Here is a 15,322-nt window from a genome sequence, read left to right on the forward strand (position 1 = left end):
TGAAAGCACAGCTGGCGCACCCTTATAGTCAATTTCCGTTGAATAAAATATGAATATTCAGTAAAACTCTCGATCTCCGACCCTGTAGTTAAAAGCGAGAGCTAAATTTTTGTAAGTGCGTGAGAGAGGTGTGAAAGGCAGTGCCCAATATGTCTACTAGGGAGATTTTGGAGGAGGAGACAGATGAGTAAGTGCATAGTGGAGGCTGGCTGATGGCCTAGTTTTTGTTTTTGGTTTTGTCGATAAACTTGCCCTTAGAACTAGTCTGAACCAGAGTAGGAGCCAGTCCACATCATTCCTTTTGTTGTTTATAGTTTCGGAAATAATGAATAAAATAAATTAATGAAACTAAATATTTCTTTATTAAAATCAACAAGAATTCTATTTTTTTTGAATTAAATAGAGACCGTAAAACTCTGTTGCTCCATTGAGATCAATGAACCTTATTTTAGGGTAGCTACAGGTACTTTCCAAAATTTGATTCATATTCCTTCCATATTTCGTAGTAGGACTAGGCTTAGGAAATAGTTTATAAAATATGAACTAAATATCAAAAGTTTTTCATATTTCATATTATGAATACCACTCGATTTTTGGCCTTCGAAATAGATTGATTGGATTCTAAAGATGATACACTGATGGTGGGTTTCATAAAACTTTTTTCGTGGTGATTTGGTGTATTCAATTTCATTTCATTTTTGATATTTTCATAGATTTCAAACCACAATTACGAGTTGATGTGTAAATCAAAGTTTTATGAAATCTACAAATTCTTGGTGATCAGCTTTGGATTTGGATAGCATTTCAATTCCACAAAGAATTATCTTTTCTTCAAGATTCTTACGCTAGTTATTGGAGGTAAAAGCCTATTATCATTGAATTTTTCTCTGAAAATTGTCTGTATGAACTCTATCACAATTCCGAAGTTTTAAATACCTATTTTTTAGAAAAAAGAAATAATTATTTGAAAATTCAAGTTGTAGGAGTGTCTGAATTTCTTTATCGGTTGAAAAATGCTTCCTTTTCAAAATGCATATTATTTCGACCGAGTTGAACAACGAATGTTATTGGATATCACTCGATATATTGAGGCACAAATGGATCTAACGAGTCAAGGTGGGTTTATAAGAGGACAGGTGTAGAACTAGTAAATATGGGGTTGCAATTCACCTCTCAAAAACAGGTTTCATTCAACGTCACATATTTGTTAATAGGGAGGGTACTACGAAGATGAAGAAGTGGAATATAGTTGTGTTCTAGTCAGGAAATTACCTCTTGCGAACGTTATAATTTTGATTTGGATATCATTCTGCAACAATATCTGTAATTTTCGAAGATAGAGCTGGAAATGGTCTCAAACGATAACGATTCCTTCCTTAAATTCGATTCTGTCTGTCCGGCACACAATAACTTTCGAACGGAAGGACATTTTGTGTTACTGTTGATTTCCAAACTGAATATTCAATGATGATGAAGATTTGTAACATTGAGTTGAAATTTTGCGTGTAAATATAGAATGTCAATTTCAAGCTTCGTTCAAAATTTCGTATGGATAACGTCATAAAAACCATAAAAAATGCAAGCATAATATTAAAAAAACACTATTATTTCACTGACAACAGGTCCCACTGCACTTCTAAAACTAATTTTAGAAGGCTATGCCCACTGATTTGAAATTTTAACGTGTATAGTTGCATTACTATCAAGTCGATATCTTAGGGTGTAATATCATTATCAATGTGTTGGAAAATATGCACAATTTCAAGCTTTTTGTATAAAACCATGGATAATTCAAGCTGAATATGAAAAAGAAAGCACTGGAGTGAAGTAAAAATCTACAATATCAGAAAACGTTGATCATCATTGATATATCTTTACAGAGCCACAGGGGGAGGCAGGGTAAGCGGTCGCCTAGAGCGCTAAAATTCAAGGGCGGCATTTCAAACTTAATCAACAGAAATCAGATGTGTAAATATTCGAAGTACCGAATGTGATTCAATTCTGTCAACAACAGGAAGGAATACAGACAAATTAAATTCATCAAAAACCATCATAGGTGCAGCATTTCGAATTATACCTATCGCCTCATTGTGCTATTTACCACTTACTGACTCTAAAAAAAAATACATGCAATCTTCAGCCTTGTCGTGCGATTTGCTGAATGTTGCCGAATTTTATTGCCACTTGGGGCGGCTTCTAGTAAATTTTTCTTTTCAATTCTCCAATCAGAATGTTGATTCCTCAGGATGGAACGCAAAATATACGAGAAAGGATTCCATTTCACTATTTCCAACTTATATTTCCTAAGGAATAAAAGTTTTCAGCAAGAAGATTCCGTACGGCTTGCTCTAGAGGGATGGCAAATAGTGGAGGGTGACATCACGGGCGTAGCCAGGGGGGGGTTTGGGGGTTCAAACCAACCCCCCCCCCCCCGAAATGTTTAGGATGTCAAAATTTATTAATCTTTTTCTTCTCTTATTCTCATTTATTTCTATGAAAAAAATTCTTATTTTTTCCATTAGCCTTTCTGTATACGCCTTTGTCTTAAAACCCCCCCACCCCCCCCCCGAAACTGAAACCTGGCTACGCCCGTGGGTGACATCATCTACTTTTTCCGAGATATCTGGATTCCTGGAAGAAAAATTTAGTTTTTCAATTCCAATTAATTTCACAAATGCTTTTTTTATCAAATTCACTACTCTTAAATATCTTTGCTTCGAGAATGTCTGAAACATGTATTCGAATTAAAAATAATGTTTCATCCGTATGATCCGATCATTTTATTGAATTATATTAAAGAAAAAAAAACAAAATGTTCGAGCGTTTTATGAAGTCGAAACTCAGCAGCTTTCATCATCTATTCATTATAATTCAGTTTATCACGTTCATTGTTTATTACATTCCACGTTTCCAAAATCATCTATTCGATTTAAATTTGAATCCTTATCCAATATTAATTTTTTTTATCCAGTATTAATTTTTAGCATTCTGCACAGTTAGTTTCTGTTAGGGTGGCAAATTGGATCTCTAGGGCGGCAGTTTGGCTAGTGACGGCCCTGTATCTTCATGAAAGTATGCATTAAATCGTAAACACGATCAAGCAGAAATCTACTAGGTTGTGAGATGATCGTTTGAAGGTTCATACGATATTTCTTGAAAAAAAATTACATCAATATGAATTTGAAGAAGTGTAAAAAGCTCTTGAATTTATGTAATTGCTTCCCACATTTGTTTTTATATTGGTGTTAAATATATATTTTTTGTTATACGTAATACGATATTCTTTTACAAAAAGGCTAATTGATGAACAAATAAAAAAATCAGGTCTGGAACTTTTGGGCACTCGTTCGTTCATGCGCCTTTTGGAGACCATTTATGCCTATGAATGAGTGGACGCTCACAAGCTCGTGACTTCACGTCAATGCTTTCCATTTCTTTTTACTTTTTATTTTTGTCATGAAATATATCAACTCGTTTGAGTAGGTGTAATAAATATCAAGCTGTGTTGCTTTTCAATTTCGAAGTTTCTGTGTAAATTTTTTTTAACCTACTAATTCAAAGTTTTGTATTTTACTCTGATTTTATACCAAATTCAATTCAAATAACTCGCAATAACTGAATCAGATATCGTCTACAGTTTATACAATACGCCCTTGAATTCGTCGGCTGATAATAATCTCAAAACAAACTACGATATCGGTCGATATGATTAAGTTCTTGAAGAACCCCATTCATCCATAAATTTGCACTTTGATGCCAGTGAGCCAGACACAACATAAAACGCATTAAGGTTCGTCCAATGTAACCTCTAGAAAAATTTCCTGAACCACTACAGGGATCACAAATCTTAATCTGATAAAGGGATTAGCAATTTAAATCCAATAACTCATCTATATAAAACCAGGTTTAAAGCAACATACGTTTCGTTGTTTTGTACCTAGATAGTAAGTGCTGCAAAATTCTAAACCTTGACATTACCCGAGATGATTCCATAGATCAGTACATCTATCCACAGTTTCTTGTTCAACCATTTAGGGTCGCAGCCTTGCTGAATTTTATCCTATTTCATTCATTCAGTCTGTCAGTCAGTCAGTCGATAGAAAGCAGGTGCCGATACCCATTCGTTCGAAGTTGTTGGAATTATTTGAAATGAGTGTTGTCAGTGAGAAAGAGAAGGCAGATCAGAAGGAAATCAAGCCAAAGGAAAACGGCGATAAAAGGTATAATATCTCCGAGATTTACTAAAGATTTTCGTTCTATTTTAAGCGGTGCATCGTATATTTTAAAGAGCATAGTATGTTCGTCTATTGGCGCTATGAGTTCAGTAGATTCAATGCCTTGCCTGATGTCTCATCGAGGTCAAGTTTAAAAGCGATTTATCCTTGCACGGCATCATATGATATAACCTATATTCAGGATAAAATTATATATTTTCGTTTTTCACCGGGAAAACAATACATTTCAAAAATGGATAGACAGACTCTCATCATCTTTCTTTAGACATAGGTACTTAGTGAAAAATATCCGGTATTACCTATCACAAAGTTTTTGAAATACATAAAATAATATGCAATATTCCATACTTCCGTTTCCTAAGCATTTCCAAATGAATTTCCAGGTTCAATAACATATGTCATTTTGAATTTTCAAGTTCAAGTTGAAATTATTAATAGTATAGGACTATGATACCCGTCCATCAATTTTATTAAATAATCTCGAAAAAATTCATCAATCATGAATTATATTTATTCATTTGATTTTAATCCAAATTAAGTTGAAAAAATCAGATAATTTTAAACAGTTTTCAGATAGATTTCATAACATGAAAACATATTATGTACTCAAATGAAAACTATGATTAAAAAAATTGAAAATGAAAAAAATCAAAACCTTTTTACTCAGAATAAAAATTCAAAATCAAATATGATAATACAAATATGATATAGAGTGCATCGTTCTGATCAACTTAAGATATTTAATAAACTCTAGGGGTTCTCAATACAATAGATATTCATTTTGGTCACTATTTTCAATGGCGAACTTTCCTACTTTAATCATTCAATCTAAATGTACGACACACAAACAAATTTTTAACCTTTTTTCAAGAATTTTCAAAACGACATCTAAAATATTCAAAAACGCAGAAAATTACATATACAGATTGAAGTACTCGTATATTTTCTATACTGTAGAAAAAATATCTATTCATTATATCATAATATTTCTGTATTTTTTCAAACTTTTTTCATCTATTATCAATATATTACAAATCTACATTTGAAATTTTTATATTTGTTTTTTTTTTGTAAAAAAATTTGATGTCGTGCTTTTCAGCTTCAAAAATTCAAATGACCGAATTTCAACTTCTTTTCGTCATCATTTAAATCAATTCGGTTCAATTGGTAATTTTAATTCTCAAGCAATCTTGAGACAGTAATTATTTTTTATTTTATTCTGCTAAAACACATACTGTAGAATTTTCGATTATTTTATATTTATTTCATCTATATAAATCTTATATTTAACTTTCATATAAATATCGAAAATTAAGATTGATGTGGTGAAAAATATTAAATTCAATAGTTTGCTCTTATATTTATCTGAAATTTTTCAATTAGATTCTTTGAAAGAATTTAAAATGGAAATTTTGTCATTTTTATTCTCATAGAAATCAAACAAGAAAGTAAAAATATATTTTATAATTTTTGCCCTTCAATTGTTTATGAGTAAATATCTTGACAGATTACTGACGGATTTTGGTTTATTATACAGGGTGTTTCCTAAACATGCGGCAAAAATTCAGGGGGTTGTTCCTTGGACTATTCTAAGAATATTTTGTCCTTTGATGATTTTTGAAAAACCTATTTGTTTCGAAGATATAGGGGAAACAAAATTTCAGATAATAACATTTTATTATGAAAAATTACATGAAAATTCAACTCAACCTACAAAAACTGTTGAAAATGACCACCTCTAGCCAGCATACAAGCATCCAATCTTCTCCTCATTGACTGCCGAACCCTTTCAAAAACACCAGGATCATTTCTTATTAAGTTACACCCAGCAATGATCCGATTTCGCAAGTCTTCCACATTTTCTACTGGACTTATCAATTTTTAGTCAAAAAACTGGCCGTTTTTAGTAATTGGAATGTTGTTAAACAAATTTAAAAATAAATTGTACCTACTTAGTAAACACAGTGCGGTACGCATTTTTATTTAAACTATTATTAATTTTAAAAATATGAAAAATGTTGTTCGCCCTGTATCTTCGAAACAAAGAGGTTTTTCAAAAATCATCCAAGGACAAAACATGCTTAAAATAGTCCAAGGAACAACCCCCTGAATTTTTGCCGCATGTTTAGGAAGCACCCTGTATAGTTGTGTTTTCTAGAAGGACTACGAAGGTTAAGAATGATGGATTTTTTAAAACATTTTATTCACCCTTCTTGACAATTTTAGTCGTCGTTTATTCAAAATCACCATTCAGAATTCTTCTCCGATCCAAAATTTTTAAAATTTGAAATGAACCTGATTTTTTTTTTTTTAATTTTTTTACCAGTTAAAATCTTTTATGACATAAGAGTACCTAAATAATTAATCTCAGAATAAAATATACAGTATTTTCCAACCAGAACAATGTATGTACTGTGAAAATTTCAGGGCAGCATAAGGTTTTTTTCTCGAATGGTACCGAACGAAAACCGAATCTAAATGAATATTTTTTGTTGAATATTCCATATCACTGATATTAAATTTACTATCCTTGACCTCCTTTTCAAATCAGTAAATATCTAAAAATTTTTGCGATGTTTCGAAAATATTCCAACTAAAATTACGTAATATTTTCTTCAGTGGAGCAGGAAATGATATCTTATCTTATGAAAATAAGATAATAAATACGTTCGTTTCAAACAAACTTAGGATGACATGTGCTACAACAATACAAAACATGCTGACGTAGTTCAATTGATTAATTAATGAACAACATAATTAGTAAAGATATCTATAAAGATATAAAATACATATACATATTTGAATATCTTATCCAGGCAGGGTAGAATTTCAAAGAAAGTTTACATGTAGCGAAGTTGACTTTGAAGTGCTAAATGCGTTTGAATTCAAAGACATTGAAGATTTTAAAGGAAGGAGTATTCAAGTTAAAATTTTTGTCAATGAACTAATTTAAAATGAAGAATGAAATGATGATATTTGTAAATATAATGTGATTTGAAGAAATCAATACCTAATGTTTTTGGCGCATCTATCAAATACCTATAAATATCTAAACACAATTACTTGATCTAATATCAAATATGTTGATATCGTTAGTATGATATTATTATGCTCTTAATTTAATGATGTTGCCGCTTAGCGGCCACAGGCACTTACTGTCAGTTAACTAATCAAATGTAAACAATGTTAACTCTGAGAAAGTGCTTGACAGCAAGTGGTAAATACATTATCTTGCGGTTTGCAAGAGACAAGTTTCTGCCTGTAAACCTATCAAACGTAAACATAATTAACTTTTGAACAGCTCTTGCTGACTTTTTTACAGATGGCCAGTTCAATGACCTTAAGTATGTACTTGCAGTATTGCCAAATATATACCTACTACTAAGTTTTAGACAAAAAAAAGTTAATTGTGAGCGAAACTAAACATATCAAGGAAATATTCAATAAACCTTTTTTGAAAGAAAATTCTAGACAATCTAATGTTCAAAGTTGAAAATTATTTGGGTGCACAATTATGCCTCTTACTCCACCCCTCTTGAAAAGCCATCATTCCAAAGTACTTTATTTTCTGTAACACGTTTGTACGAATCCATAATTTTTTCCACCAAGATAATGTTCCTTGTCACAAATCGATGACAACCATTGTCAAATTGAACGAATTGCCCTTCCAACTTATTCTCCAGATGTGCCTCCCAGTGATAATTGGCTTTTTGTAGACCTCAAAATATTGCTCCAGTAAAAGAAATTTAGCTCTAATAAAGAAATGCTTACCGAGGTTGAATTCTGTGTCAAAAGCAATAATGCATTTTTCTACAGAAAATTCAGAGGAGCGTTGGAGCATGCATCAATCTTGAAGTTGGCTTCAATTACCAGTTTTGATTTTTGTTAAAATTATCTTTTTTCTTCCAGATACTTCAATGGAACTGTCAGGCTCAAAAATCCTCATCTCGAACTTATGGATCAGGATATTTTATACCATTTGGCTTTAGGCAGTGGGTCACATGATTTAGTTGAAATGTTTGGAGATGTTAAAGTAAGTTTTCTTTGTTAACCATAAAAACTGTTGATGCAGATCATTGCTATTCAGTTAAGCTTGCAGTATCCCTGATCATTTCTGAAATTCAAACTCTTCCCATGATAGCAAACAAATATCAATATCTTGAATAACATTCTTCGTATTTCATGAGAAATAAGGTTCTACAAAAATAATTATTATATTCAATTCTAGCAGATAATCCTCTAAAATTTGTCTTCTTTCAGTTCGTGTGCATGGGTGGCACACCAAAACGTATGGAAACATTTGCGTATTACATCATGGAAGTCATAGGTCACAAATTACCAACTGGTACTACCTTGTTAGACATAAGTCAGTATTCGTATAGATACAGCATGTACAAAGTTGGACCAGTATTATCAATCAGTGTGAGTATCAAATTATTTTCTCTTGGGTCGACCCAACAATTATTCATTTTGAATACCAGGAGTAACAAAAAAGTGACTAAACTAGAACCTATTGAATTTCATCCAAAAAATATTACGTTCGTAATAATCTCTAAAACTATGAAAATTTCTCCTCACAGCATGGAATGGGTGTACCTTCCATAGGAATCCTACTGCACGAAATCATAAAACTGATGTATCACGCTAGAGTTAGAGACCCCATATTCTTCAGAATAGGAACATGTGGAGGTGTTGGACATGAGGGAGGAACAGTGGTTATATCTAACGACGCTGTAGATGGTCTAGGAAACCATTATTATGAGATTGTGAGTAACTTGACGATATTTCTTCATCCTATGATATATTTCAAGCTCACTTGGGTCAATTGTGTTTTCAGCCAATGCTTGGAAAGAATGTCAAACGCCCTGCTGTGTTTGATCAACAACTTGTCAGGGAGCTGAAGGCTTGCATCGATGCTGAGGATCCTTATGACACAGTTGTCGGAACAACAATGTGCGCTAATGATTTTTATGAAGGTAATGTTGAAGCCTTGAAGATTTTGCCAGGTTTTATGAAGATTTTATTGTTGAAGTAGTAGTAGTGGGTTAACGGGCAGATATTTGAAGTTGGTTTTATTTGGAGGGATGGATAGTGTATTTTTTCATACACATCATACTGTGATCGGGAAAGCAGAGTGGATTTTTCCAGTGATTTTTCTTGAGAGGCCTACTCTGTAATTGTCACACAGAGGTGTACCCTTTGAAACGGTTATTGATGACCGTCTCAGTGCAATGCACAGGTATTGGGGTATATGAGTCTAAAACTACAGACAGCCAGGCCATGCTGAGATCCCTGGAATCATATGGCCAGATTCTCTACTGACATGGGAGTGCCCTAATACCATAAAGCAACTGGTCAGAGTGAATGAAGTAACTCTACTATGGGTACCGGGGCATTGTGGTATCGAAGGATTGAAAAAACTGATGAACTTGCAAAAAGGGCACCAAGATTAACACCTGTTGGTCCTGAGCCTTCGGGTAATGGTGGCACTGCTAACAGGACACTGTCGGTGCAAATACCTTTTGCACCACATAGGTAAGTCAGCAGGCTCTGTGGAAAGGAGGAATAAATAGCCGAACACATAGTGTGTAAATGTCTGGGTCTGACTGGCCTAAGAACCACTCACATGGGAATGCCAGTTCTGGAAAAACTATTACAAAGTAAGGCTATTACAAAGCTAAAGCTTCTAAAGATGTCGTCGGTTTGGTTAACCGTATCGACGGTCTACCTGGGTTTGTATGAATAGGTAGGGTTAAGAATCCAAAAATATATCCCTTATCATTTCGTAGTTACCTAGAGGATAATATTTATATCAAACTTTTATTGATTGAGTTAAAATAATCCGTGAGATAGAGATGATAATAAAATAATAAACTGCCTTTTGAAATTTGAAGATTTTTGTATTGATTCTTGAAAACTATAAATATACTTTCAGGTCAAGGTAGATTAGATGGAGCTTTCTGTGACTATAGCGAAGGGGAAAAAATGGAATACCTGCAAAAGTTGAAAGACCAAGGAGTAGTTAACATAGAGATGGAGTCTATTCCTTTCGCAGCTTTGACTCACCATGCCAACATCAAAGCAGCTGAAGTTTGCGTAACGCTCTTAGACAGGCTGAAAGGAGATCAAGTAAGAATAAACATAAATATTTACCTGAATTATTATTAATATAGATCTTCTACTGATACAGCTAGACATGAATGTCTATCGGTAATTTTAGAATTTTGAGTAATTTTGAACAATTGTATTCGAACGATACGACTGAAATATCCGATTCATCTGAAATTCTGAAGCCTTCAATAAAGAATAGAAAATAATGTTCATACAGAATTTTGTGAAGAGAGGATTTTACATGGTCAGCTTTTCATGGTCAGCTGGCTGCAGTTCTTGTGTTAAATGAACCCTTCAAGGATGGAGTGGGAGTGGAGAGCAAAATCCAGAGTCAAAATAAGGCATAGAGTGCCATTAGAGATGCCCAAATGTTGCGCGCGCCGAGGAATGAATATTTTGGATCTTCTTCAACACGTTCACCTGAAGCAGCAATATTTTCGATCTAGAGTGCATTTTGATGATGAATGGGCCTTAAAATATCAGTAACAGATCCAGTTTTTTCGAATCTTTTCGGTGTCTCAACAATTGTAGGCTTAGATGAATGATGACATCTGCCTATAACGCACGAAACGTACTTACTACAGAATCATTATTTTTGTACCAAGTTTTCATAATTTTCACACGTTCTTCTGTAGATATTAAATTGCTTACCTTCAACTAAACATACGACGCATCGGAAGAAACTTCTGTTTAACATATCATTGAAACCGGACTGTGAAATTCGGTCCATGACATGGATAACCCAATAGGTTGGATAGTTTCATCTATGTATTTTTGAAAATCACTGTACCCACCTAAATTATTTGACCCAAAAAAGCACTGGACCGTCCAAGCTAAACGTCATAACTCAAGCTGTAGCATCATTTGAATATTCAATTAATTATCAATACTTTTTCACATTTACATTTTTCTAATAGTTCCCTTTTTTCAGGTTAACGCTCCCAAGGAAGTTATGAATGAATGGCAGATCAGACCTCAGAAATTAGTTGCTGCGTACATCAAAAAATACCTGCAAACTAAAGGTAGATTACCTTCGTCTGGTCATGGCCCTTGGTCTGTTAAAAGCCCTAGAAGGTTCAAGCTTGTGCAACAAGAATCTGAAATTATTGATTAAATTATCAGGCGCCAAATTCTGACTCATGTCAACATTTTTTTCTATATCCGTTTCGTATTGCATTAGCACTGCCATTGTCGCACATTTTCCTGAATTTTGTGTGATATTCAGTTGATAATCGAATATATTTTATATGGAAATTTGTATGGGAAAAATATCTGCTGGAATGTTTCATGAAGAAATACTGGTATAAATGACTGAAATCGAACAGAAACAATCGAATAGACTTCGAATGATTGCTGCTTCAACAATACTAGTTGGCGCACAATTGAATAGTGAAACTGATAATGACTTCTTCACAAAAATTCTGAAAGACATATCTGAAATCATCTACTTTTTTCACCTATGAAATATACTGCTATCACATAATTCACCTCCAGCTATCTACTTTGTATCTATAGAGAAAAAAAGCTTACCTGTGTTTTTCACATATGCTAAGAAGTATTACTTAAATGTAACAACTGTAAATATCAGCTAGAATGAGAAGTATTTGAGCTGTCTGAACACTCTGAAGACATGAGTTACTTATATTTTTTTTAATTTCATAATATAAGATAAGATCTGTGTATAAAACATATCTTCAATTTTTTACGGAAAACCTGTATCCATTCTTTATATCTATATGCTTCAGGAAACGTGGTTTCACAATATAATATCACTATCAAAATTAAGAATAATTATAAATACACAATAATATGTAAGAGGTGGGTAAAAAAAACGAATTATCCAAACAAACATTATTTCAATTACTTTCAATTCTTTTATCGTTCAATGCATATTTACAGGCTTATTTTCTTTTAAAATGAACGTATCGTCAGAACAAGCAATTCATCTTTCTTCTTCTTTTTCTCTTACTTTTTCTTCGTTAGTTTTTCAATTATTGTGACATTGACTTAAAACTTCCCTTTTTAGGCAATATATGTCCGAAGAAATGAGTTTCTCTTAACCAACTTTTATTGGATCTTCGTTTCAAGAAACCTAGTTGGCCGAACATCCCAACATGGTGTCATTTTATTGTATTATTTATTTATTTTTCTTTTTTTTTGAATAAAAATTTATTTTGTGAATTTTGTTATTTGCTAATCTGAATTTTCGTGGGCGCTAAGTTGAACAGCCATTAGTATTAGGGAAAACTACGGTTAAGTGGAATATCATCTAGGATTACCATAATATGTGCAGTCAAGTTTCAGACATCTTGCACATAAACGGGGATAATATTGAACAAATTTGTACTTTCAACCAAATTTTGTAGGCGCAAAATATTTGTGCAGTGTTCCAAACATAGTTACAAGTTCACTGTTCATAAAGAAATTTTGCTCCTATAGTTGTTGACATCTCATTCCATCAAAAAATATGATTATTTAAATTATATGCATGCCCAAGTTATACATATATTCGACAATACGTTACATTCATAAGCGAATTTTATATAGGATGATGTAAATACAACGATATAACCATTGTGATCATTCTTGCTAGCTTGTTATGTAAACCAATTGTTGAACCAGCTGATGTTGATATATTGTTGATAGTAAATCTCATAGATATCGGATGATAAGCCTCATATTTCGTAATTTGAATGATATCGTGGATACACTTGTTATTAAATCAATTTTTGAAAAATTGATTGAATTATTGTACTTTGTGAAATATCTTTATTTATAACGTTTTATTATGTTTATACCTTGAAGTTAGCACAAAAAAAGTTGTAAGATCATTAATGGGAACTTTTTGAATTGTACAATAAATTGAATAATTGAATATAAGATTTTTTGGTACATAGATAGGATTTCTCACTGGAAACAAAATAATCTGATGATGAAGCGACAACAATTTTGTTTCAGGGAAATTTTCATTTAAAACAATCAGCACCAATTAAACAAAATGTCATTATGTAATTGAACAAATTCATATATTGAAGTATTTGTAAAATGTTAACTTGATATTAGATGATAACGACGATATAGCTAAGGTTGAAATATAAATGATAAATCCATGTGCAATTTTGTATCTTGTTTCAATGTGCATATAATCAATAAATGAATGTCGCCTATTGAAATAAATTTTTTGCAATTTTTTTATACCTCTTCTATTGAATTTTTATTTTTGTCAGTGAAAAATTCGGAAAGTTTCTCGAATAGTAGCTTGAATGATACTGAACCTGTTACTGATATCATTGATAGACTTAAAATGATGAAAATAAGCAGTGGCGTATCAACCAGTACGCTTTTTTGTACGCTGAAGCATAGGGCCTCAAGATCCACAAGGGCCCCCGATCGAATCATTTTGTACCTGAATCACTATTGTGTTCACTCGTATACTTGAGTTGTTCATTTGTTATAAAGGGTGTTTTTTTAGAGCTATAGAACTTTAAATTGCAATAAAACAACGATGGATTATTCGATTGACATGAATTTTATTTATCCGCAAGATAATCTTGTGGCATTACATTTTAAATATGATTTCTGACATATGACTGCCACGGCTGGCTCGGATGTAGTCCAATCTGGACGTCCAATTTTCGATGACCTTTTCCAACATTTGTGGCCGTATATCGGCAATAACACGGCGAATGTTGTCTTTCAATTGATCAAGGGGTTTGTGGCTTATCCGCATAGACCAATGACTTTACATAGCCCCACAGAAAGTAGTCTAGCGGTGTTGAATCACAAGATCTTGGAGGCCAATTCACAGGTCCAAAACGTGAAATAAGGCGGTCACCAAACGTGTCTTTCAATAAATCGATTGTGGCACGAGCTGTGTGACATGTTGCGCCGTCTTGTTGGAACCACAGCTCCTGGACATCATGGTTGTTCAATTCAGGAACGAAAAAGTTAGTAGTCATGGCTCTATACCGATCACTATTGACTGTAACGTTCTGGCCATCATCGTTTTTGAAGAAGTACGGACTAATGATTCCACCAGCCCATAAAGCGCACCAAACAGTCAGTTTTTCTGGATGTAATGGTGTTTCGACATACACTTGAGGATTAGCTTCACTCCAAATGCGGCCATTCAACCAGAAGTGCGCTTCATCGCTAAACAAAATTTGCTTATGAAAATCGGGAACAACGGCAATCTCATTTTGGGCTCATTCGACGAATCTAATCTACGCTTTACTTGATGAAAGTTTGGCTTCAATTCTTGCACTAGTTGGATTTTGTAAGCACGCAAACCAAGATTCTTCCGCAAAATCTTCTATAAAGTGGATGGACACAGATACAATTCCTGTGCTCGATGGCGGATAGACTCATTCGGGTCTTCCTCAATGCTACGCTCTACAGCAGCAATAGCTTCTTCTGTACGGCGTCTCTGGGGATGCGAGTTATCAATAAGAGTAAAAGTGGTGCGAAAACGTTCCATGGTTAATCGAATTAACTCTGATGGACGATTTTGTCGACGATAAAATGGACGTAGTGCGCGATACGTATTCCGCACAGAACCATTATTTTCGAAATAAAATTGCACTATTTGCAAGCATTGTTCAGGCGTCAGTCTATTCATAATGAATTGCCAAACCAAACCGAGAATAAATCACTTGACAGCTGTTAAATGGGTCGCTATCTTGAACAGTAATGCCAACTTAAAGTTATATACCTCGAAAAAACACCCTTTATTTGAATTGATGCTCCTTATATTTAATCAATTAAATTTATGTTTGTTCTGAAAAAACTGAATTCTGATTGAAAAATTGTTTCGAAAGAAACTGTGTTCTAGTCCCATCTTCGAAAAAAAACGTTCAGGGATTCACAAATCTATATTGAAATACTCGGAATTCTTATGATTGAAAAATAATCGGAAGTGCATGTGCAAGTGATAATAAAAGCCTATATTTTATGAAGTAAAAGTTTGGAATTGATTG

At 33.3% G+C, this 15,322-nt stretch overlaps 1 protein-coding gene across 6 annotated transcripts; it reads left to right on the forward strand.

The window, feature by feature from the left end:
* Positions 1–12,527, forward strand: LOC123683078 (uridine phosphorylase 1). 6 transcript variants are annotated; one of them, XM_045621996.1, is made up of 8 exons: positions 1–187; positions 8,145–8,268; positions 8,496–8,657; positions 8,816–9,001; positions 9,073–9,211; positions 10,171–10,364; positions 11,278–11,368; positions 12,373–12,527. In XM_045621996.1, exons 1-8 carry the CDS (start codon positions 150–152, stop codon positions 12,393–12,395), a joined length of 957 nt encoding a protein of 318 aa, XP_045477952.1. In that variant the 5' UTR covers positions 1–149; the 3' UTR covers positions 12,396–12,527. The 6 variants fall into 6 exon arrangements, with proteins under 6 accessions (XP_045477952.1, XP_045477940.1, XP_045477949.1 ...); XM_045621993.1 differs by lacking the exon at positions 1–187 and adding an exon at positions 3,928–4,220; XM_045621986.1 differs by lacking the exon at positions 1–187 and adding an exon at positions 7,894–8,090.
* The last annotated feature ends 2,795 nt before the right edge of the window (positions 12,528–15,322 follow it).

The sequence above is a fragment of the Harmonia axyridis genome, chromosome 1 (genome assembly GCF_914767665.1).
Source record: "Harmonia axyridis chromosome 1, icHarAxyr1.1, whole genome shotgun sequence".
NCBI classification, from domain to species: Eukaryota; Metazoa; Arthropoda; class Insecta; order Coleoptera; family Coccinellidae; genus Harmonia; species Harmonia axyridis.